Consider the following 25,711-nt stretch of genomic DNA (forward strand, 5'->3'; position numbering starts at 1 on the left):
CAAGTAGCTTTTCTCTTGTTCGGTTGGCAGAGTTTATTTTTTCATGTTACAAGTAAGTCAGACCTCATTTTTGTCTTTAAATAACTTGAAACAAAACATTTTTCTGGACTGATCAGGTGAATGTGGCCCATATTAAGTCTAAAAAGACATTTTCTCCTGAAAATAAGACAAAAACACTTGACAAGATTTCATTTTTTTCTAGTGTATGAAAGGGTATAGAGACGTTAGGGAGGGAACGGCTCAGTGTTCATTGTTGTTGTTTTTAACACCCCAGATTAGGGATGCACCGATCTGATCCTGGTATTGGGTATCCAGCCCCTCAAAGCTGGATCAGGTATTGGTGGGGAAGGATCGGTCCAAACACTAAGGCTAAACTATGATTTAGTCTACAAGGTATAAAATTTACAAACAGTCATTTCTATAAATTGGGAAGCATTTTTTAAACAAAACTTGGGTTAGACACATAAAAACTCATAATTTAAAGTTCCCATATTATGCAAAAATCACTTTATTAAGTCTTTTAGTGAAATTTGTGGGTCTTTGGCTTTCCTCCCAGCCCACAAAATGTGATATTTAATGACAAAACCTGTTCTTAGTAGTGCTTGTGAATGTAAAATCCTGACCTAAAAGGAGCTGTTTGGATTTTGGGGATTTGCCAATGTCAGCGATTCCCTTTTTTGACCAATCAGGAGCAAGTCTGACCTGATTGGTCCACCGGAGCAGATACCCCCAAACCTCCTCCCCGCTGCTGGAGAGAAAGCTCTCCAGCAGTGGGGGGGGAGTGCCAAAGTTGAAGAGCCATCACTGCTCTGTTTTTGGCTGTAAACAGCCACATAGTTCCATCATGCACAAGCTTCCCATCTCGGAAGAAGACAAAACTAAGTGTCTAGAGTTCATTTATCATTGAAATGTTCCAGCTACTCTCAGTAAAACTGAGCATATGTGTGCTAGTCACTTCACGGCCGACTGCTTTTCCAACTTTGGACAGTCCAACAGAGGGCTAGAGAATAGACTGGTCCTGAATCCAGGCGCATTACCAACCATCCACCAACAAACCTGGGACCCTGGAAATGTGAGTATTTTAAATGCTGTGTGCTGTGGAGCAGATGGAAGAGCTTTTCCTCAGTGCCCCCCCCTGTCTCTGTGTTAGCGTCAGGATGCTAACTTTAGCTGCAGTTAGCCTGTTGTTTTAGCCTGTAATGTTACGGTAAACGAGCTTCGCTGTTTTCTAAACATTGTGCACTCGGAGCTCGTGGCGCCGCTCTCAGTGACGTGGAAGAGCGGGGCAGTATCAGCGGTGGCTCATTTACATATGAAGGCCACGCCCACTAAATCAGAGCGTTCTGAACAGAGGGGCTATGAGAGCCTGGAAACAATGCTGCTGTACTTGATTTATTGGCTTTTTGGACCAAAACATGTTACTACCATTTCACGAAGACATCAATGATCCATATTACACTCCAGAAAAGGAGCAGAATATGGGACCTTTAACATCATTAAAGCTGAGTGAAGCACTGCTAGTTTCAACAGCTGTCCCAGAAGTCACTAAAAGTCACTAAATGACGCTGCTGTCTAATCTGTATAGTTATCCATTTGAATGTAATTGTCATGGACTCTGTAGGAGAGAGAAATAATGTGGGAGAGACAGAAAGCAGGTAAAACACAGCATCATAAATATGTAGGGGACTATAAATTAACTTTCTTCTGTCCATTCTTGGTTTTTTTTTATGTCTAAATATCAACCCTCCTCCTTTGTCTGGGCTGGGGACCAACAGAAGTGACCATAATGAGACACACACTTGTGTGACTTAATCTAGGGGAGGGACTCACACACGCTGATCATTTAACCTCAGATTCTCCAAACTAGAAAGTCGCAAGAATTGTCGTCTTTAAAAAAACTCTTCAGAGGGTCTGAAAAGCCATTAAATGTAGCGACAAAGTCATGAAACTTGTGTTTGGTTGAAGTCAGCCTCCAGAGACTGGTACCAACTGTAGATGTTGTGTTTACGAACCCTGACAGATAAACTCTCCTCTTTCTGCTCTTCAGGATTCCTCTGAGCTAAAAGCGTAGCGCGGCACGGTCAGTGCGGTGAGACAAAAGCGGCGTGACTCCATTACCTCGTGTATAATCAGCGCTCGGACAGCTGACTGGCTGATTAGTGGCCTCTGACTGGATATAGACGCTGCCTGGAGGCAGAGCTGCTATTAGTGGTGTTTGTGATATGAGGTTAGAATAAACAGAATCAACAGGCCTGTCAACAACCGCCCCATCCTATAGCTCACTCTAAACATCAGCTGTCAGACGGGATCAGGAGGTTTGAACAAATATAGGCGGACGAGATGACGCTGGGTTGAGGGACGCTGTTTTTGATTCCCGTCATACTTCAGGTTACTGAACCTTTAGGTTTATATAAGGTGAGTCAGGGGCTGTTAATGCATAAACCAGGGGTGAACTCTATCACAGGGTTTTGGAGGTTGAATTTCAGAGCTTATTCTTATTTTTAGAGCCTTCAACAGTTTCCCTCTGTCCTTATTCGATCGCTGAGGTCTTTTTCTCTCAAACACACCACCTCTCAGGTCACTTTCTGAAAAATATACTCAAACTAGAAGCTGAAATTTTCAGTCTTTTTCCTTGGATTATTCGACTGTTGCTATTGCCTCTTGTTTTGAGCTTCTGGTACCTCCAGCTGCAACAGGGGAACTTCAAGCTAGCGTTCAACAAAACTAAGTTGCAACAGACCCACAAACCCACATATTCAGCTCTACAGCTCATCCTTACAAACTTTGCACCATTAAACCCTGTGGTTCCCAAATGGGGGTACGCGAGGGCACTACAGAGGGTACGCGAGATTCAAAAAAGTATTTTCAAAAAATAGCAACCAAGCAAAATTCCTTAAGCACCATTCATTTAATTAATGTTTGAATCAAATATAAGTCAAAGTTTATAAATTGAGTAATGTATCCAAACAACACAAATAGTACAGCGCTGTGTTTTTGTCTTTTTGCCTTTCTTTTTGTCTTTTTTCTGTCTTTTTTTCCAAACCAAAACTGCTTTGCGCTTGTTAGGGGGCACATTAGCAGAAAAAAACACATCATGGGGGCACATCACTAAAAAAAAGTTTGCAAACCACTGATTTAACCCACTTAGAGTCAACATTTATGAGTTTTTACTTTCAAGGCTTGGTGCAACTTGTGGGTCATTTCATATGATGTTATCATTTGTAAGATATGTGAGGGAAGGAATGCTGTGCATGTTTTGGGTTTTTTATAATTCTCTTAGAGAAAGTGGAAATTTTGTGTTAACTCTGATTTCTGTTTATGAACATCTTTTTTACAGCTGACACCATCTGACATTACCTACATGTCACATCCGGTCAGAAAAGAGATAAACCTGCACATGTGGCATCCAGGGCATGTCAGCCCATCACTAACCAAGGTGCCCGCTTCCATCGCTCCCTGCTTTAAGTCCCACCCTGCCGCTTCGCTCATATCAATTATTAATTGGAGCCTTAGACCTCAAATAGGAAGGAGATAACAAAATATTTCAACTCAGACACTGTAGATTTTGGTCCAGATTTGGACATGCATCAGACTCGCTGTGAGCGGAAACAAGCAAAACTGCCGCTTTGTGCTCATTTTAAAATTTGGCCGCTGCACTCCCCGCCTCCTTGCATGCTCTGGCAGCATCTGCCCTTAAACCAAGGGGCAACATCCAATTTAGAAAAAGGAGGCCAATGCAGAAGTGCTAAAAGTTGCTGTTCATCAAGAATCCGCCTGAGGCTGGCTGCAGAAAGACTGGAAGTCACGTACACACCCAGTCATAAAAACAGACTTTTACGGCATTAAAAATATTCACAGCCTGGTTCAAAACACAGCTTGGGTCTGAAACGGTAACTTTGCTATGTGCACACACTGTACAAGGGATGATTTTTTTCTAACTCAGCGGTTTAGAAGTTATTAGGATCGTATGATTATCCAATCAGAGACACAGCTCTGATTGGATAATCAAGAGACGGTCACTGACAAGGGCTCTGGAGTTGTTAAAGAGGAAGCTTGAAGCCCTTGGATCGGCTTTGTTTCACTGTTTCAGGAACAGACATGAGTTGTCGTGGAGACTATGTCCATGTTTCGCAGTCTATGGTATATACATGTAAATGTTGCATCTAGTTAAATGGGTTAAAAGAGAAATAAAGAGGCTTTCCAACATTATAAGATTTATTGCCAAAAAAATAATCTTCTAAACACAAATTTCCTTACTTTCTGTTTTTAAATAAAGGTAAGAAGTCAACTCCGTCCAAAGATGCAACAAGATGAAAAATATAAAGACAGACCCTTTTGTTTTTTAATGTTAAAAGTATTTATTTTTCAAGTTTTATCAATTTTTTTGCATTATTTTTCTATTTTTACATCTGTAATGTGAAGTAGGGATGGGTACCTTTCACATTTGAAATGATACGGTACCAATGCCAGGTACCTGGCAATCAGTACTAGTACTCAACAGTACCGTTTTGAGGTACTTTTTGTGTTTATGTGGTAAAAATACCAATTTGTTCAATCATAAAACATATATATTTTTTAACAATTTAACATATTTATTCGTAAATATATAATCTTGTAATGCTGTATTCATGTCCAGTAAGGAAAATCAACTATTCTTCCACTCCCTCACAGTCACAAGGATGCATTTAGGTACCTAAACACGGTACCTTTTGGCTTTACTTGAACCATTACCCGTTACTTTTGACAGAATTTGGTTGGTACCTATAAAAGTACCTAACTCGGCACCCATCCCTAATGTGAAGTGTTTCTAGAGGCAAGTTTAGGTCAAAGACACCAAACAGGTTGAACTTGCAGCTGCAAAAGGACACAATTATTAAACATGATGGTGCTGCTCATGTCGTGTTTGTGCGTTTTTTGGTTGAAAAAAAAACAACAACATAAAAATACACCAAATTTCCTGTTTCCATTTGGTTTTCATGGCGGTGACTGCTCCTGTGATTATCACTCCATCATGTGGCCAGCGAGAGATTAAAAAACAGCAAAACTCAAGTAATGCAAGTTATTTCACCCAACTGTTCAGGGACGATTGATTAAACAGTCTGTATGGAGTCATTTGTTAAAGATTTAACTGTTTGCAAGTCTTTGGACATTTTTATGAATGCATGTATCTACTTTCTGTCTGTTTCTATTTTGAGCTGCAAACAGTCAAAATGCAGAGGAGTTACAAATCCTGTCCGTCAGAGACCAAAGGTTAATCCTGATTTCCTTTGAAAAAATTAAAAATAAGAAACTCAACAAGTAGACTAATTTCTGCCAGAAAGTAGAACACTCTGAAACGAGTCGTATGGATTTTGGGACAGGCACCAATGATAAGAGTTTAAGTAAACACCAATACCCAGAGTTTCGAGAAACGACAAAGGTCATTCAAATATTTGAAACTCCACATTAACCCCGTCTGCTGCCACATCTGCAGGTGGCTCATGTACATTCAGACCAGCTGCCAAGCAAAGGTCGCTCATGTTTCACTCAGTCATAAACATTATTTCCTAACATTTCCTGATTTTCATCCCTCAGACGGGGCCGTACCCCTCTGCGCTCTCAATCTGCGGCTACGATCAGCATCAGCGTCTGGAGGGAGCGAAGCCAAGCAGTCACGTGACCTCAGGAAAGATGGCATCAGCCTGCACACAGACGGCCTCTCAGAAAGACTTTCCATGTAATTATCTTTCCTCTTTCCTTTCATGTGGGAGTCATAAGAGGGAAAATATGAACATAAGGGCCATAAAAGTGCTCAAAGTGAAAGTGATATTTTACACTCAGGCTAATAAGGGCTCACATTTCCCTGCAGAGGATGTCGCTTCTGCCTCTTTCTGCAGATTTCTGTCCCAATCTTCCCCTTGTTATGCAACAGGAGGATTTATAGCTCATATGTCTGGACACAATAGGATCACAGATGCTGTATTCCTGCTGTTTGGAGGCTGGATTGTGAAACCGCTCCAAGATATGAGTGCAATAAAAGAAGACAGGCACTCCTAAAGAGGGGTTACATGAAGATTTGACACTCATTAAACAGCAGAAAAATACTTTCTACCCACATCCTACATCTGTGTCATTCCTCAGAGCTTCATTACAGGCAGCTCTCGTCCCACACGCTGGAATATTTTGGTTGAACTTCGCTGCGGAAAGAGCCGGAGGTCAGAATCTGGTTGACCGAGACGACCTCGGCTGACCGGAGTGAGGGGTGAGGACCGTGCCGGTCCTGCGCTGCGGTCAGGGAAAGCCGCCTCACGTTGGGAACAAACGGGAAAGCTTATATCCTGCGGGCACACAGCACCAGACAATTATCCACAATGTTCCATAATAACAACCCCAACAGGCTGCGAAAGGAGGAAATAAAGAAAGTGGAAAGTTTCTGAGACACAGAGATGATTGAGCTGCCCAAAAATAAAAGAATTCAGACCCAATGAACCAAGAGGGTACGTGATCCTGAAGACGTCATTTTTCTGCATCATCAGACGGAGAGGGCAATAACAGGAACACACACTTCATAAAAACCTCAGTGAGTGTTACTCAGCAGACACAAAATCTCTGTAAACAAGGTAACTAAGCTGCTTAAACAAGTTCATCTTGAAATCACAAATTAAAGAAACTGAAACCAGGCCAGTTTGCTCCCCACAGCGAACAGAAGAGTGTTTGACAGAGCTGAGGTATCACTTGGTGTCAATTTGGTGTTAGTTGTAGGTTTGTAAGATAATTTGTTTCCTGACAGTGTTGAAAATTATGATGACCCAGTGCATATTTCATTTTCCAGATCTTAGTATTCAGAATATTGCCAGGATCTGGATCGTACTTTTACATCTGTCAGAAATTATGGTGACCTTGTCTTGTATTGTTTTGCAAAGCAATCCAACCATTTATGGTGGAGTTATATACACATACGGTGAAAACAGCCCTATCTCATAATGATAAAGAATCCTTTAAAAAGTCCTGGATCCAGACGGTGATCCAGATCACCCCCAAAACGTAATCACTTCTTCCTTATCCTATTTTGAACATTTCCTGAAAATTTCATCAAGATTCATTAGATACTTTTTGAGTTATGTTGTTCACAAAGGTATTCATCAACTAAAAAAGGAAGTTAACACTTATTTATCTTTGTCTCAGTGAAAACACCTTTTGAAAACATGAATTTAACACATTAAAAACACTACTGGACTCGTCTTTTGAGCCAAAAATGAAGGAACTTAAAAGATGTGGCTAGGGATGGATTGATCAATAACCCGTTCTTGTTAAGAATCAATCAACAATGGTTAGCCTTAATGCTTAACGACTGTCAATTCTTTGCAGTACACCAGAGATGCCGGACCTTATAGGTCCTCAGATGATGTGCTACACGTCGATCACGCTCATTAGTCAGCAGCAGCATGTTTAAGACAATGGTGACGCTGACAACACAAAGCGCAATTTGTGCAACACCACCAATGTGTTAAAACTAGTGCTGTCAGGCGATTAAAATGACAGGATTTGTAATTAATTAATCTAATTAATCAAATTTTAATATCATATCTGCTTAAAGTCTCCAAATAAAGAAACTAAATTTAAGGACATTAGAAAATATTAGGGCATGACTGACCAAATGAAGACAGGAAGAAGAGAAGGTTTGTAAATCAATTTTTTCAACTGGCCGACATTAATACGTCCGTGTTCGCTGTCATCGACGTCTATAGAGGCGGGGTCTGGAGGAGCTTGTCAATCAGAATCATGATTGTTAACTACTGTGGGTGAGAGAAGTGTGCTCTTTGGATGAGAGCTCAGCATGGATATGAGGAGAAGATGTGAGATGACAGAGACATAGCGAGACGCTGCAAGTCAGAAAAGTTAAGGCAGCTCCCACTCCAACTCAGGATGTGTCGCGGTAGTTCAGAAAGAAAGAGTGGCACCATCATGAGAAAAGACGACGGAGATCATGGAGAGGATCCAAGGATGGAGCGCCTGAGATGAACGCGATGAAAAAAAGTATGTTTTTTCTGTTTTTTGGATCAAAAACAGGAAGAGAGACATGGAAGAAGAGAGTCCACTCTTCTTAGGTAGTTTTGGTGTTTACATAGTCAGAGAAAACAAGATTATTTGGGTTTGGAAGATCGTTCAAGATGTTCTGAAAATGGCCGGCAGCCAATGAGCCACTAAGTTTTTCTTTATCTTGGGGACCAATGGCAAAGCGATCCACCCACTGACAAGCCAACATTTCTGACACCAAAGACTAACGGTCACTCATATGTTGGACATTAGAAACAAAGCAGAAAGAGATTCTTTGTCCAAGACCAAATGCTTTGATAGGGTTGGACAAAGACGGTGTAACAGTTATTTTTCCGTACCCACTAGTTAAAAAACAGAAAAGCTGATTTGTTGCAAAGAAATGCCTTCACAGTCACTGCACCATAACAGCAACAACATCATGCTCTGTCACGCCTTCAGAGCATGATCGAAAGAGAGGGTGCAAAAGAGTAAAAACAACCTCCACCTAGTACTCACCAAGAACGCCCTCAGTCACCTCACGGCCATGTAGGCCACTTGTTTTCCAGCCAAAGCAGAAAACAAACACGGTTTGTGTTCAGTCAGTTTCTAACACCAACACAGCCGCAGCGGACTTTCATCTAAAACTACGCTGACCAGACGGCGGGCAGCTTGATGAGCCAATGACACAATAAACATCAATGTGGGCCACAAATAAATGCCTCTTTCCGGTGAGCTGTGTGGCAGGCGAGCAGCTGGCACGTGCATCAGAGAGCCAACACACACACAAACACACACACACATGGCAAAATACAGACTGACATCTGCAGAAACACTGTGACCAGTACACATTTTATATTTCTGGTTTTACAGTGATGCTTTCGGATGTTGTTGCAGCTTTAGAGCCATGACTACAAACATCTCTGTGCTGCAAGACCGCAGCCCTCAGGAGACCGTGACCTCTCACATGTGCACGGCTCTGAAGCAGCTGCATGTAACTCAAAAATAATTGCTTCCGTCAAAAAGTGCAGGGAAGCATGATGTGTGTATCTGCAGGGTTCTTCTCTGCAGGGAAGGCAACTAAATCAAGATTTAACAAGCATTAATCAGCACACAGCTCTGTCGTTTTCTGCTCATGTTATCGGAGGGAAACTTTGAGAAGGAGGGCAAAGATCTTCAGTTTGGTGCTGGAAGATGAAGAGATTATTTAGCAAAGTAAACTAACTCATAAATGAAAACAGCAAAAGATGCTCCAAAACTATGGAAGTGGAGTAACATCCTGTCCTGCAATCCAGACAACAGCTTTTCGACTCGCTCAAGTGATATCACCATCACTTTCTCCAGCTCCTGTTATTCATAGAAATGCGAGCGTTGCTTAAAAAAGGGAACAAGTTTGCTCCCAAATAAGTCGTCTCAGTTGTCTCGACGTGGTTTAGTTCTGCCGAGGAGGACCTTGAGAAAAACCACCGTCCTCTGAAAAGTTAGTCCAAAGTCTGGGGCAACTAAAAACAGCAGCGCAACTAATTTGTTCCACCGTCATGATCAGAGGCTGGCATACCGAGTGCTGAGTGCGGTACTGTGAGCGCCACAAGAAAATAGCAACAAATGTTTTTAGGGTAAAAGGTCATGAAAAGTAAACACCTATTCTTATTTCAGTGTCTAACACCTGTTTGAAACATGTGAGGTACGTGTCATACACTGGTACCAACCGTGAGCAAGACGATGGACCCAGTAGTAGCAGAAGTCTACGACCAGGAAGGAGAACCACCAAGTCCAGGCAGAGTCCCAGGGCAGCTCCATTATACGGTATTTGTCCCACACGTACATGTAAGTAGTCAGCTCACATCCTCTGATCAGCAACCTGAGAGGGCACAGTCAGAGATCTGTGTGAGCACAGTTATTTCTGTTTACTGGATACAACAAAGTAGGTTACAATAAGGATTATGATTCAACAAATTAGTCTAAAATGATTTGTTAGAGTTTGATATGTGACATTTCTAAGCATAATGAAACATTACGATCCAGTGAGTTACTCTGCTTTGCATACTCTTAGGATGCATTATGTTACATTGTGTGATGTTGTAAGAGTGCTTTATGCTATGCTATGTTGTGTTAGGTTCCGTAATGTTATGTTACATTGTGTTACCCAGTGTTGTGCAGTGTTCGATTCTGTAATGTAACACTATGTAACACTACGTAAGGCTACATAACATAGCACAATGCAACATTATGTAACACTACGTAACTGAACAATACGATATGTTGCAACTCAACTCAATGACAACTTAGACCTAGAGCATCAGTTTCAGTATCACTTCAGGGCACTGTTTGGCATTTTGTCCAAGCTCACACTGCAAGCAAACCATCTCACCAACCGATGTTACATTGTGTAAAGTTATGGGATTTACGCATCACAGTGTTACCCAGTATTGTGAAGTGTTACAATACATAACGTTACATAGTATTAAGAAAAGTAACGTTTTGTGATGTTAAGTTATGCAGTGTCAAATATATTACAATATGTGGTGTAACATAATGTTGCATAGTGTTATGTTATGTAGCCTTACATAGTGTTAAATAGTGTTACATTACGTAACGTTGCAAAATGTTACATAACATGATGTAGTAGGTGATGTAGTGTTCTGCAGTGTTACCTTATGTGATGTTACGCAGTGTTACAATACATAGCGTTATTTAGTGCTATACAGTGTTATGCTCTGCAGTGTAACATATTGTTATGTACTGTATATTAAGTAATGTTAGATAGAATGACAAAGTGTAACGTATTGTAATGTTGAGTTATGTAGTGTTAAATAGGGTTACAATACATAGTGTTACATTATGTTGCATAGAGTTAAGTAACGTAGCCAATCGTAGTGTTACATTAAGTAATGCTACATAGTGTTAAATAGTGTTGTGTTATGCAATGTTGCATTGTGTTATGTAACATAGTTTTACGTAATGTAACATTACATAGTGTTATGTTATGTTGTGTTACATTGCATGATGTTACATAATGCTAAGTAGTGTTCTGTAGATTCCTTACATGATGTTATGAAGTGTTCTGTAGTGTTACCTTATTTCATGTTACGTAGCAACATAGTGTTATGTTGTGTTACATAGTGTTGTGAAATGCAATGTTACATATTGTCATGTAGTGTTACATGACGCAATGTTAAGTTATGCAGTATTGCATTACATCAGGGGTCATCAACGTGGTGCCCATGGGCACCTGGGTGCCTGCACGACCCACTTAGTGTGCCCTCAAGGCATGTTCCAAAAAACAGCACTGGCCACAATGGAGCTCCTTCCTACCATCATTGTTCTGTAAATCATTAATAATAATTGCGAAATAATTAACATTGACCTATGAGCAGTCTCTTCACACAGTATTACTACTTTTTCTTTGTTTAATGTTATTAAAAATTGATATGTGGAATTTTGTTCAGAAAGTTTTTATCAGACAAGTAGCCCTTCATGCCACTCATTTCCCATGAGGAAGCCCTCGGTCTCAAAAAAGTTTGGTGACCCGTGCGTTACATAGTGTTGTGTTATGTTATGTTATGTTATGTTGTGATATTTTGTGTAGTTTTAGGTTGTGTTTACTTTGTGTTACATTATTGTGTGCGCTGAATTAAGTTGCTCTATGTTATTTTACGTCACATTGCATTGCACTGCATTATGTTGCATTATGTTGCTTCAATATTACTTCCACATAGCTTTATGTTATGCTGTGTTGTGTTATAATACATTCTGAAAACATACAGTACATAACAATTTGGTATTTTGTGTTATAGTATAACATGACACACTAAGAAATTATATGGCACTATTTGAAATGTTTTAAATGGACAAGGAAAACTCAATTTTTATTCCCTTATCTGAGATCCCTATGTCTTTGGAGCAGCAAAATGTTCAAGCTTCTCCTAGAGGACCCCAAAGTGTAGATAGAAACTATACTTCATAATCATCAGTTCAAATTTTACTAATTGGGATGACATTTTGTTCAACTTCTCTGTTCATTGTCGTTACTCTCTGTCCCTATAATAGATAAAGTGATAAAGTAACTGTCCTGTACATAGAGATAGAGAGAGTTTGTCAGATTTTTTGTGGGATGATGACAAGGTGCTTCATCACTCACATCGGGAGTCTGGAGATCATCCCAGCAGATATTGAGGTGAGTCCATCACCGAGCATGATCGCTGGAGATCCTGTCTTCAGAAAGCCCACAATCACCTCCAGCACCATCAGGCCAATGAAGAAAGGAGTGGCCTGGAGACACACACACACACACACACACACACACACACACACACACACACACACACACACACACACACACACACAGAAAATAATCTGTAACCATGATTCAGCATTGCTCCATACTATGAAAACACGGCAGTTTCAAGTCCACTGTTGCCTCTAGCAGTTTGTGTTGGGTTGAATATTTGTTTTGGCAGATAAACTTAAAGCTGGAGGACTTTCATGTCTTGTGATCCGTGATGTTTGTCTCACTGTGAGGCAGGAGCAGTGGGTTTAAAGCCACACTGAGCTGGCAGATCAGCGATCACAAACATTAGGGAAGAAATGCTCCACGTCATATTGTGTAGTAGCAGCTCGTTCCACGCTGAAACGACTTAAATCAAATGATCTTTGTTGAATTAAAGAGTTCCTCTGGATCACAAATAACGTGATACCAATTTTAAACACATGCTGAAGCAACAGGACGGATAAACGTTTCATCCAACATACAAACAAGCATGAGCTGCTCTCCACTTTAATCATCTATTTTCGAACACTTTGTTTGCTTATTTTAGACGCCACATGATTTCTTTTTTGTTCCTGGTTCAAACAAAAGTGGAAAAGATATTTAACTTCTGAACTAAAGTTTCTGAGCATGGATAACTTTCAGTAACTTGTCATGACAAAACAAATGGTAAACAGAAACCACAGAGTCAGTGACAGGCCTCTCCTCTAACTGTGCTGGAAACATGTAATAACCTCTTAATGGCTCTGTCAAATGTGGAACCAATTAGTGAGGGATGGAGTGAGCAAACGGGTCAGCTTCAGCGCCGCGTCAGACCTGCTGGTTAGCTTTAGCTCCCAGGCGCTCGTTGACCAAGTGACTGCAGTTGTAACCGGGACACATGGCCCCGCTGAGCGCCAGGAATGAGGGGCGTGACGAGGCCGCGGAGGAGCACATCTGCAGGTGGCCGGAGAGGAAACGTGCATGTGTGTGTGTGTGTGTGTGCTCATACACTCCAGCATGCAGGTGTGTGTGTGAAAGTGTGTGCATAAGCGAGGGCGAGAGCGTCACTGGGGACCTGCCATCACACGCAACGCTCCAACATCTGGCAGCAGACTGCAGAGCTGCAGTGAGTGGATGTGCTCACAGCGTTTATTCTGACTAAAAACTCTCCTCTGCAGTGGATAGTTTTTCCTTTGCAGCTCTGTGATCCTGACAAAAATATTCAGCGCTGAAAGATTTTTATCAAGCTGGGAGAAAAGGAAAAACTCTTCTCTTATCATTTTGTTTTTCACAAAAGTCTCCCATTTTCATCTCTGAATTTATATGTTGACAACATCTAGTTTGATTTAGACAAAACTATGATATCAATGAATATATTTATTGTCTGCTTCCTGGACCAACACGGCTGCAGCTGATGTCTGTCAAACATGGGTCTGGTTCTGGTTTTCTTGCCACTATTACTCACTGGGTGTTTCTTATTGTTTTTTTTTTTCATGTTATCTTTACATTGGCTCATGAATAACATGGATTTAAAGGAACAATTCTGGATGTTCATTAGGGCTGGGATGGTATGCTATTCTCCTGATTCAATTTTTTACCATTTTTGAGGTGCTGATTTGATTTAAAGGTCCCATATTATGCAAAAATCACTTCATTAAGTCTTCTAGTGAAATTTGTGTGTCTTTGGCTTTCCTCCCAGCCCACAAAATGTGATATTTAATGACAAACCTGTACTTAGTAGTTCTTGTGAATGTAAAATCCTGACCTAAAACAAGCTGTTTGGATTTTAGGTATTTGCCGACGTCAGCGATTCCCTTTTTTGACCAATCAGGAGCAAGTCTTACCTGATTGGTAGATGCCAAAGTTGAAGAGCCATCACTGCTCTGTTTTTGGCTGTAAACAGCCACATAGTTCCATGCACAAGCTTCCCATCTCGGAAGAAGACAGACTAAGTGTCTAGAGTTCATTTATCAAGGAAATGTTCCAGCTACACTCAGTAAAACTGTGCATGTGTGTGCTAGTCACTTCACGGCCGACTGCTTTTCCAACTTTGGACAGTCCAACAGAGGGCTAGCCAATAGACTGGTCCTGAATCCAGGCGCATTACCAACCATCCACCAACAAACAAAATGCTGTGTGCTGTGGAGCAGATGGAAGAGCTTTTCCTCAGTGCCCCCCCTGTCTCTGTGTTAGCTTCAGGATGCTAACTTAAGCTGTGGTTAGCCCGTTGTTTTAGCCTGTAATGTTACGGTGAATGAGCTTCGCTGTTTTCTAAACATTGTGCACTCGGAGCTTGTGGCGCCACTCTCAGTGACGCTGAAGAGCGAGGCGGTATCAGCGGTGGCTCATTTACATATGAAGGCCACGCCCACTAAATCTTTTTTCTTCGATATTTCCTATTTTTAGTTCATTTTTTTAACACCAGACCATGTCAAAAAAGTTGAATGATGATGGTGTCTATAGTAGGGATAACCCGATTGTCAGGGCCAATATTTGGCATTTTGGGGCATATCGGCAATGGCTACATCGGCTGATATGAAAACCAACTCAAAACTGTGTTGTTTTGGGTCTGATGCAGCCGCGCCGCTGTCTGCAGTCACTATGTTTTTGTATATTTTGATGTTTTTCTGCCTCTTAAAAATGATAAAAAATGTTTAAAATTGCAGACATTCAGGAGCTGCTTGTTGATGCTTCTCTGCACATAATTTCTCCCTGTCTACACTATGGAAGCCCTAGATGGTCAAAACATTTAAAATCAGTCATGTAAAACCAAACAGAAAATTAATTCAACTGTATTAGATGCCTGTAGAAAGGCAGCACAAACTAAATTCTGTCCAGTCTTTTTGCAGTTACATAGAAATTTTGGAAAACTTAATTTACTGTAGAAAACTTTAGCTATTTTTTAAGTTTTTATTTAACTTTATGAGACATGCTGCTAAGCCTGGGAGCTTTTTAATAAACATATGCTTGAAGGCATTTGAATGCAGTTAAGTGTTGGTTTTTGCATTGTTCAAATTTTTTTCTCCAATATATTCACTTTCACTACAAATGAATATCGGCCTCAAATATGGGTATCGGCCCCAAAAAATCCACATTAGTCTATCACTACTCTATAGAGTATATCTGGAGTCATATTTCATATTCTCCAACCGCCCAACATTCAGTGCCATTTTGTCAAAAGAAAAAGTAGTTACAACTTAAAAGGATTTGAAATATTTGTAAAACCAAGAGCCAGAATTACACTGAAGGAACAAAGTATTACAGCCAAAGGCATCTCTTTATTGAATGAACTGGACAGACTTTTTTCCAATCTAGTTTATAAACAAACACTGCTATGAAGAATTTGAATTTGAAATTGAAAAAAAAGATTGACAAAGAATCCTGATTTCGATATTGTTAAACAAAAAAACCTGATATATTGATCTTTAATTTTTTTCACCTGCCCCTAATATCAATGGAAGTATGTTTTTTGCACTTCCGACACTAGGAGCTTCTGTTCATTGGCACATCTCTGTGTGGAAGTCAGAAATTTCAGGAGGTGGGGAATTTTCTGCTTGAAAAGGACTGCACAAGGGGGGCGAGGCTGCAAAAATGACGCCACATGTCTGCACAAAGCAGCGGGTCAAGCATTAGCCAAACTTTAAAATCAGCAGCCAAAACAAAATGTTTCCGATAAGGGTTTTCTGAAACCCCAGCGAGAGAAAAATGGGGATTTTTCCAAGCTGTACATCATAGAAAGCTACTAGGAGGGTACCAAGGAGGCAGTATGAAGCCTCAAAAACTAGCACAATATCCCCTCTTTAAGTTTCTCTGTGAAAGATGATTTGAGGTGCATTAAAACTGACCATAATCAGAAATTTAAAGACAACTTAAAAAGGTATCTCAAATCAGAGCAATGGAATGAGGAGGAAAATTTGATAATCAACATGTACCATACCCCTCTTCAAAGTTTCATTCCTAAAAACAAAATGTTTTGACTCAGAATGAAACTACACTTGGCTGGCATGACAAGAATGAAGGTAAATGATTCTGATTGTTGTCTGATAAAGACTTTCACAGATGAAGGTTTATTCAATGAAAAATCATGATAAAAACATCTATTTTGTAACTCAGCATGCTTGCTTCTCATGTGAACTGTTTGTTGTGGTCTTCAATAATATTATTTTCTCCCCAATTTTGACGTTACATTAAACACAAAGACATTTGTTGACCAGATGTCTGTACTTTCCCCAAACAGCCTTTTTATAGGGTCACGGTCGGCCGATGTTTTCTGAGAACACGCAGGCTGACAACAGACTTTTATCACTGCTGTCTGAGGAAAATATTGTGTTTGCCTTTAAATCAGTGACTAGCTGAGAGACCTGGAAACAAGCCCCAGAAACCCATAATTCCAAACAACTCCAAAATAAGAAGATTTTGTTTTGCTTTTTCTAATTAATGAGGCCTGTTGGGATCAGAGAACAACGGCCGTGCAGAATAATTAATGACAAAATGCTGAGTCACAAAGTGCTCATACACACCCATGCTAACTGGTATCACCACAAAGCCCTGCAGCTATAACAAATCTGTTTAATCACGGTTGGTAGTGGATAATAGGAACTCCTGTTGTGAGGGTAATTGTTCTCCTCCCCTGATGTGCTCCATAAAACCTCATAACAAACATGTGTTGTTGAATCTGCAGCAGACATTGTCTGTCATAAATGACAACTCAGACGCTGTAAAATGACATTAGGTAGTGACAGAAAAACCTCAGTGTTGGTGTGGGAAACAACAGCTTTTTCCTTGTCTTGTTTTGCTGTATGAATGAACACGTTAGAGATCTTATTTCTAACCATTTTAAACGCATGTCACTCAAATTTAATAAAGACTACAATCATAATCTCTGATAATCTTCAATCCTAAAATCTCTTTCCTGTTTGGATTTATTGCACAGGGTCATTTAAGCACTGCACTTTAGACAAGGTTGGATAACTCTCTTATCTTGTACAGCAGGGAGGTCAAACTCCCCAAAAATAAAACCCTTTGCACACCAGACATATTTTTTGTGTGAATATTTCGTACATTATTTATTTTTTCAATGCAAACTTTATCACTAGCAACATTATTTCCCTGAGGGAAAATGTGGCTTTTATTTTTCGGACCTAAGATTGATTTTTTCAAAGTTTCGCTTTTGACGAGTACACAGCCGACCAATCAAAATGCTTGTTATTGACATATCACATACCAAAACATTCAACATGTCAAATCGCTTGAATCTGTTCATGTCCCAGCACTCAGTTCTTTACCACAAAAGACAAAAAAATGTTCGGAGAATAGCTGGGAAGAGTGAACATGGCGGCTCCAATTTTTTTGCAATTTCGTGCCGTTTATTTGGGTCGCCGTTGGTGTGTGCAAAGGCCTCAAGGCTGGTGGTTTAACAGTTTAGTCTCAGATAGGGATACTGAATTCTGTCAAAAGTACTGGTTACCGATTCACGTAAGATCAAAAGGTACCATGTTTAGGTATTTAAACACATCCTTGTGACTATGAGGGGGTGGAAGAGTAGGCGATTTTCCATGCTGGACATGAACACAGCATTACAAGGTTATATATTGAAGAACAGATATTTTAAATGGAAAAGAATTTACATTTTATGATTGGACAAATTAATATTTTTTACCACAAAAACACACAAAAGTACCAAAAATTGGTACAGTTGAATACCGATACCAATTGCCGGCCACCAACTTGAAAAGTCAAGTTTGTCTATTAAACTACTGTGACACTGAACTAAAGTTGCAAAAAAGTTATTGGCTGAAAGACGCAGTCAGTTGGTGTAACCAATAATTCTGATTAAAAAAAAATTGATTTTGTTAAAAAAAAAAGTTGCTATAAATATTACTTTAGAAGTATACTACACTGTAAAAAAATGTATTTCAAAATGATTTTAAACCAACTGACCCAAAAAACAGAAACATTGCTGTCTACAGCATCCAAACCCATAACCTACTGTAAGATTTTAAGAATATCCACATAATAAAAATATCAATATTCAGAGTAGAAATGTTGATGTTGTATCAAAGGTCAAAGTATTGCGATATACTGCCGTACCTATATTTTTTCCACACCATTAATTTCTAAATTTTTATTGATTAGGGGAAATAGCTTACAGCTTAAGATGCCATACAACCACTGCCAGGGGTTTATACCAAATTTCAACCAGGGGATGTTGAAAACAGTTAAAAAAAAAAAAACAATAAAAAATTTAAGATGAGATATCAGTCTGGTCATCTATTCAAATTTTATCTAAATATCCCAAATAAAAAAAGTTATTAGCATTTCATAATCAGGGAAGACGATGGTGAAAAATATCTTTTCTGTCAATTTTGGATGTCTAATATTGATCTTCTCCGATCCTTTACACCACTCCACCAAGTCACTTCAATGTCTTTATACTAAGTGATACAAAAGTCACACCCTGCTTAAATAAACTTTTTAACCAGCTTATTGTCAAAATCTAACTGTTAGCCATGAAAACTATCCAGTGATAGCAAAGAATTGAATGCAGTATCCCCTAAGTGTTTATCAACGTGGTGATGTTCTGTCTGATGTAATGTTGTCTTCTGGCACCGAATTATTATCTCAACCCATACGAGTGAAGCTTTACCTCATCTGTTGTCAGTATATCTGGCAAAAAAATGAAATCTTATGAAGTTATTTTGTCTTATTCTCAGTAGAAAATTTCTTTTTAGACTTAAAACGAGTCCAGAAAGAGACAAAAATGAGGTCTGAATTACAGGTAAAAATAAGCTGAATGTGGCTCATATCAAGTGTAGTAAGATAGTTTTTTACTTAAAATAATACAAAATAAGATTGTATTGATAAGATTTCTGTTTATTGCAGTGTAACGTTCCTATCTGATACCGTTGGAATAGTTCCAGTCATGGAGTCATACAAAATTAAAGACACACCTTTTGAGTGACTCACTATCAATTTTTTTTATCTATCTTCTTATTTGATTCTCTACTCCCCCTTTTTCTTTTCTTAATTTATTTAAACTGTTTTTATTTCAGCCACTTTCCATAAGTTTGTATATTCATACTTCCAGCCTTTCTGTCCTTTGCATCAATAGTAGTTTTACTGAACATTAATACAGCTTCTTTTTTTTTTCAAACTTTCTTGAGCACATTTATGCATGAATTTTGTTTTGTTTTCTTTCTAAATTTCTTTTTGTCCCTCAGTTAAGAAAAAAAGGAACACTGTAACCCAGATACGCTGGGTGTTCCATTTTTGTAATGAATAAAAAGCTAAATTGCACTGTGAGAGCACAATTATTATGTTTAATCATTATCTTTAAATGAATCCAAACCTTTCCGCCATTAATTTTTTCATTATAAGATGATATAATTTGGAAGTGTTGTACCAAATATTCATCACCTTTTGGTAGTTTGAAAGGCTGTAAAGCCAATTTTGCCAATGCCAAACTGAAACTCTGATTATTTGTGCACCACACACAGGAAAAAGCTCATAGTGATGGTGCAATTGCAGTTACTTTTTGGGTTGTTATCAAATCATAACTTTGTGATTGTAAATGCTAAGTTTGTAAATATTTAGTTCAAAGTTGAAGAAGCAAAATCTATGATTATCTGTTTTATAGGATCTGAAATTGGTAAATGTTTGGCATACTATTAGGTTAAAAACAATTTGAATTTTTTAAAAATCAAATCAATAAATCATCTTATCTTTGTAGCTTTAATAGAAGTTTTAATTTGCTTATTTGAGGACCCTGACTGCATGTTTCTTCAGGTTTCCTACACAGAGATATGAAACATATTTAACTGGAAGTGAATGAGAGAAGTTTCTACCCACCTGCTGCACATAGTGAGGGACTTCTTCCACCTTCTCAAACGAGGACTCGTTCGGTGTGAGCATGAAGAACATGCCCCGGACCCCCGCGGACATCACCTTCAGATCCATAGCTCCAGGCTCTGACTGACAGCACCGAGCTCACCGCTGCTGCAGGTGAGTTTTATACTACCTGAGCAGGTAATCTCTGAGTGGGCACGTTCCTCTGAGCCAGATTCCTCAGTTCGCTTATATAACAGCCTGTTTTCCTCTGGACTCTGAAGTAGGTCAATTATGAAATGAGTGCAGTCAGCAAACCTCTCACATTCAGGAAACCGAGTCCGGGTCAGTTTAGAGCAGCTGCAGGTTTCCGTTACAATCGATATGCGCAATATTCCGCTTCATTTATAGGACTCATGTTTACCTTTAGCTGTGGTGGGGCTGCTCAGTGACGTCGTCTGTCATTTAATCTCGCGAGGAGTGCCGTTGGCAGCTTCGGTCTTGCAGTTAATAGTGTCAAGTTTGCAAGGCAACTCAGGTAAAGTTATTCTTTACTGGAACACACTCGCTCACTGTTTGGTCAATGATTTAAATGTAAGAAGAGTACCAGAAAAAAAAAAATAGGGCTGTGGACAGGAAGACCGGAAGTGAAGGTTTCCCAAGACTTTATGATTAAAACATGCTAAGCTGCAACCTCCAGCTAAGTTCTATGAGTGCTAACGGTTTTAGCTCCTCGTGTGACCCCTTAAAGCAGAGTCCAAAAGCTTTAAAGGTAACATAAAACTAAACTATTTTAGGAACTAAACAAAGTGAAAACTGAATTCAGAGTTTCATCGGTGAACGTTACTCATTTACTGCCCAACCTGGCTAACTGAGGCTATAAACACGTTTAATAACTCACAGCCGGACGTCAATTATGTTTTTCACTGGTTTACACGCAGTCAATATTACGGATTCTGAAACATTCAGAATAATTCGTTTACATGCGTGAACAAACAGGGTTATTCCTCAGACAACATCTTGACACACGGAGAACGTCACAACGCAATACCCTACATTTCCACTTCTTCTTCTTCCTGTATCCATGGCAACAGCAGCAGCCCCGCGTACATGCGCAGAATGCAAACTAATGTTTGATATCAGGGATATCCCAGTAGGAGAATTCATCTCGCAATATTCAGGTTACAAAATGAGTAAATACATATTTAAATTGTGATTCTTTGATAGTTACGATATTTAATTTGCTTTTTTAACACCAGACTATTTGAAAAAGTTAAATGATGATGTTGATAATGTCTACAGACTATATCAGGAGCCATATTTCCCCCCCAAAAAAAACACATCACAAAAAAAAAGATTTTTTTTTTTTAAAAAGAATCCCAATTTTGATATTGTCAAACAAAAAATCCTGATATATCTATTTTCTATTTTTTTCCTCACCCCTAAATTTCAGTGTTTTGAAAACTGGAATATGAGCATATTGAGGTTAAATGTCTCCAGTTAGCTAAGCCACTCACAGCACACAAACACCAGTATCACAACCGACAACCAGACATTTTTTTGCTGCTTACAGTTTTACTTTAGGATTGTAAGGATGCTAACTCGCCTGAATAGAGCTGAACGTAGCTTCTGTTGCCAAAAATGTAAACAATAAACCTGTTTACAGCCTGTAGCAAAAAAAAAAAAAAAAAAAAAAAAAAGGATAGTCTGCATAGCTCATGTCTCTGTTTGCATTCAGGGTAGGGTGTCGAGATTCTGTCTGATCAGATCAATGTTAGCCCGAAAGAGAAAACTGAATGCGGAATTTCATGGTTATTTTATGGTAGGGCTAAGGTTAATTAATTAAATACAAGACTGTAGCAAACAACAACGATTAACAGCTGTTTTTGTTCATTTGGTGACTGAGGCCATGTCCACATGTAGCCTGGTATCTGAAAAACCGCAGCTTTATGTCACTAAAAAACAATGTTTTATGAAATCTTCGGCCAAAGTCAAGATTTTGGAAAACTCTAGTTTCATGTAGGCACCGATAAACAGAGTCACAGCTGAATGAAGGGGGCTCATTCTGATTGGCTGGCACAGGTTTTCACTTATCTGCGGATTTGCCCACTGTGTGTGGACCAAAGTATTTTCAAAAACAAATGAGTGGGGGGGTATTTGTTTCTGAAAATGTTGGGCTACATGCGTACAAGGCCTCAATGATCTTACAGAAATATCTGTCCTTTCAAAATAAAAGCACATTTTTCTCAAAACAGAATATAAAGCAGATGCAAGGTGGTAAAAGGCAAACTAAAAGTAGCACAATCAAAATGTTTTTGAATTAATTTCTTTTTCTAAAGACTAAACTAGAAATGCACAATAAAATCGGTTTATATCGGTATTGGCCAATATTGGCTTAAAAATGAAATATAAGATATCGGCCAACACTGTATTATTCACAACCATTTTGTTTAATTTGGGTTTAACTGCTGTACAGTTGCACTTCTCACATGTTCCCTGTGAAAAGACGTCATGTTGTCTAACTCTGTCAATTGTGAAATTGGCCAAATTTGCCCTGGTTGTGGGTATTTTTATAATTGTCTCAGTGAGAGTATCATCCAACTTTTAAGTAGGATGTATTTTTTTGTATTATAGTGTTTGAAAGTAATTCTCATGAACAAAAATGCAGTTTCAAGTATTTTTCTTATTTTGCACAAGAAATGAATAACACAAAAACATTGTGATAAGAGTATGCACCATAATACTTTTCATTACTTTCAATACAGGAGAAAGTTGATGATATCTGCAAATAGGTATGTGAAAATAATATCTGTAAGTATCGGCATATCGGATAAAAAAACAGTATTGTGCATCCCTAGATCACTGAAGTTAAAACACTATCACTCCTGATAAAAGTCAGTGTTGAAAGCGTTTGTTAACCGTCTTTCTTCGGATTTACAGCCTCTCTAGTTTAAGAAAGCAAGTTATCAATGTAAAAGTACATTGATAACTTGCAGGAACAGCGTTGGAAAATCAGCTGATATGGGGCCTGACTCAAGGCCATTCATGAGATTAGTTCAGTTAGGGTTATCATGATGTGACCTGGTGAAGGGCTGAGCTGATTTATGATGGAACAGACGGGTTTTACAGCAGGGTCAAACATTATTTAACTGAAGTTACACTGTTTCACATCAATCCGCGTTTTCAGAGCTAAATCTCAGTTTGATTTCAAATAGCAGAATTATTCCACTTTTGAAAATAAAATCAACCCTCTATGGTACCTTGTTGCCTCTAGGCATCATACCCTTTTTTGGCATTTTAGACTCCCATACAAAAATATGATTATATTAATCGACAAGTAAAGCTTAATATCTAATAGTTTAATTTTCTTCATCTGCTAATAATTTAAGAAATCATGTCAAAATGCAAATGTTACCCTGAGGCAACATCGTACCAGTACAGATTCACCATAAAAACATTTTGGTTACTGTCTTTGGGTTTAAAAACTTTTCAAAAACAAAGAGACTGGTCATTAAATTTTGTTTTTTGGACCTCTCCAGTTTTCACCTTAATAAATTTGATGTTAATTTTAGTAAAGCTCAGACTCACACTGTAGGTTCTGGTCTATTAGAGTGAACTTTGGGATCCTTCTTTACAGAGCAGTCTTAGATGCTCCACACATTTCTCCATCAATGAAAAGTGAAGAAGTGAAGTCTTTGATTAAATAGTTCATGTAAAGTTAGATAAAATATGTTGAGACTCCTTGACCCATTCATTTCAATGGGGTGTTCCTCAATGGTACAACATTCAGACATGAAATCTTCAAAAAAGAGTTATTTTCTAAAGTTTTTACACTTTCTATGGTATGCATTGTAAACTGTAGAAGGCATCAAGTATTTTCCATGTGTATTTGAAAAAAATGTGTTGCAATACAAATGAAAAACTCTTTCTTTTTCATCACTGACCATCATGGTACAGTGTTAGCTCAAGGCCACAAACCACAAAAAATATATAGAAAATGTATTTTTTTTTAAATGTCTTTAGATTATTATGTTTATTTGATCTACTTTAAAGATGCTATGAGGAAGATCTGTTTTTGATGCACTCTCCCGCCACCTTGTGGCCTGGAGTCTCCGCACACTGTCGTAGATTACTTTTAGTGAGGTGTGCGTTTGTTTTTTGAATTAAATGGAGATTGGATTGAAACAAATTTTCTTTGTTCAAGACAACTTTTTACTGGATACAACGCGCCGAGGTAAGGTATTTAACAGTACAGTTACGTAGCTTTACGGTTTGAAATGTGACATCAAGCAAACGTTGTAGCAACTGGCTATATTTTAGCCCGGTGCTCTGACGTATCTGTAGGCTAACGTGACAACAAGTAAACACTGTCAGTTTGTAAGTAGTGTAGTAGTCAGGCTAAAGGCTAATAAGCCTTTAGCTCTGCCAGTATCACTCTCCCCTTTATCTTTCTTCTGCTCTTCTGTCCTTTTTCTGTCTGACGGTTAGGCTCCGGTGTCCACCATCACAATAAAATTAATCACAGAAACCGTTTTCAGCATAGGAAAACACAGATCTCTGTGTTTTATCTTTTCTCTCTACTAAACTTAGTCAGCCGACGTGGTGTTGTCATAGAGACCTAGAGGTGCCATAAATCAATCTGGTTTTGGATGATCCGAACTGGAAGCTGAGAAGTAGTAATTTAAAATAACCTGTAACCAGTAATATTGGTGCTGATAATCTCATTTTAAAGAGTGGATTGTGACCAGGCATATATCTAGAACGAAATTTTTTTCAAAATCACTTATAAACTCCTCACAGCCCCTTTAAAACAAAAAAACACTCCAAACATTTTTTTTCTAAGTTGCATCACTATGCCTATTCGAGTAGGTTAAATTCAGATTTGTAAGCTTTGAGATAAATGTGCTTATTTTTGATATTTATGCATCAAACAGGGAAGAACCTGGAGACAGGCCTCAGCTGGTCGCTGCAGATGAAGTGGAAAGACACCTTTCTGAAGGTGAGTGTGCTGTGACTCACGTAAGTTAAGTTTTGTGTCAGATACTGAGCAGTGAGTGAAGAAGGAGACTGTCTTCTGTATTTCTGAATTCTTTGCAAAGAAAAATTTGATCTTATTAAACCTTGAGGGTTTCTCCAAGGGTCATAAAAAATGAAACCCCTCGCATGCAGTCCGAGGTTCCTCGTGGAAAAATTAGAATGCACAATCACAATGTGCTGAAAGGCGAGCTCATGTCATGAAATTATTTTCAACTGGATTTTGTAACAGAATCCGATCCTTTGCGGGTTCACTCTCAGACTCTTGGCAGGAGTCCCGACCCTGCCCCGAGGCTAAGGTGAATTTAGCATGCACCCTCATCACCAGCTTTCTGCACTCTTTGCAATGTTTAATTCATCTCGGCTCCACTTTGTGAAAAAACAGGCAGAGCAGCACGGACTGATGTGGACGGATGTCTGCGCTGATGGAAGAAAAAAAAAAGATTCAATGATTCGGAGTCCGTTTACCACTGGTTAAACTTTTATTTGATCTGCAACTGTCCCTGAAGGGATTAATGAAATGTCAGGTTTCAGATTTGTTTACAAAATGTCATCACCAGGCAGGAAAGTGTTGACCCACGAACTGTCAGT

General features: G+C 39.0%; 1 protein-coding gene across 1 annotated transcript in view; it reads right to left on the reverse strand.

Annotated features, from left to right (window-relative positions):
* The window catches only part of agmo (alkylglycerol monooxygenase), a 69,960-nt gene extending 48,826 nt beyond the window's left edge, over window positions 1-21,134 (reverse strand). Inside the window, exons 1-3 of the mRNA XM_074683786.1 lie at window positions 20,111-21,134; window positions 12,155-12,285; window positions 9,723-9,874 (exon numbers count right to left, since the gene is read on the reverse strand). Coding sequence (XP_074539887.1) covers window positions 9,723-9,874; window positions 12,155-12,285; window positions 20,111-20,218 — 391 coding nt within the window. The 5' untranslated portion in view covers window positions 20,219-21,134. The remainder of the gene's footprint in view (window positions 1-9,722; window positions 9,875-12,154; window positions 12,286-20,110) is intronic.
* Between the last annotated feature and the right edge of the window lie 4,577 nt (window positions 21,135-25,711).

The sequence above is a fragment of the Halichoeres trimaculatus genome, unplaced genomic scaffold, assembly GCF_033239565.1.
Source record: "Halichoeres trimaculatus isolate MK-OKI-2021-1 unplaced genomic scaffold, fHalTri1.1 fHalTri1_scaffold_12, whole genome shotgun sequence".
In the NCBI taxonomy this organism is placed as follows: domain Eukaryota; kingdom Metazoa; phylum Chordata; class Actinopteri; order Labriformes; family Labridae; genus Halichoeres; species Halichoeres trimaculatus.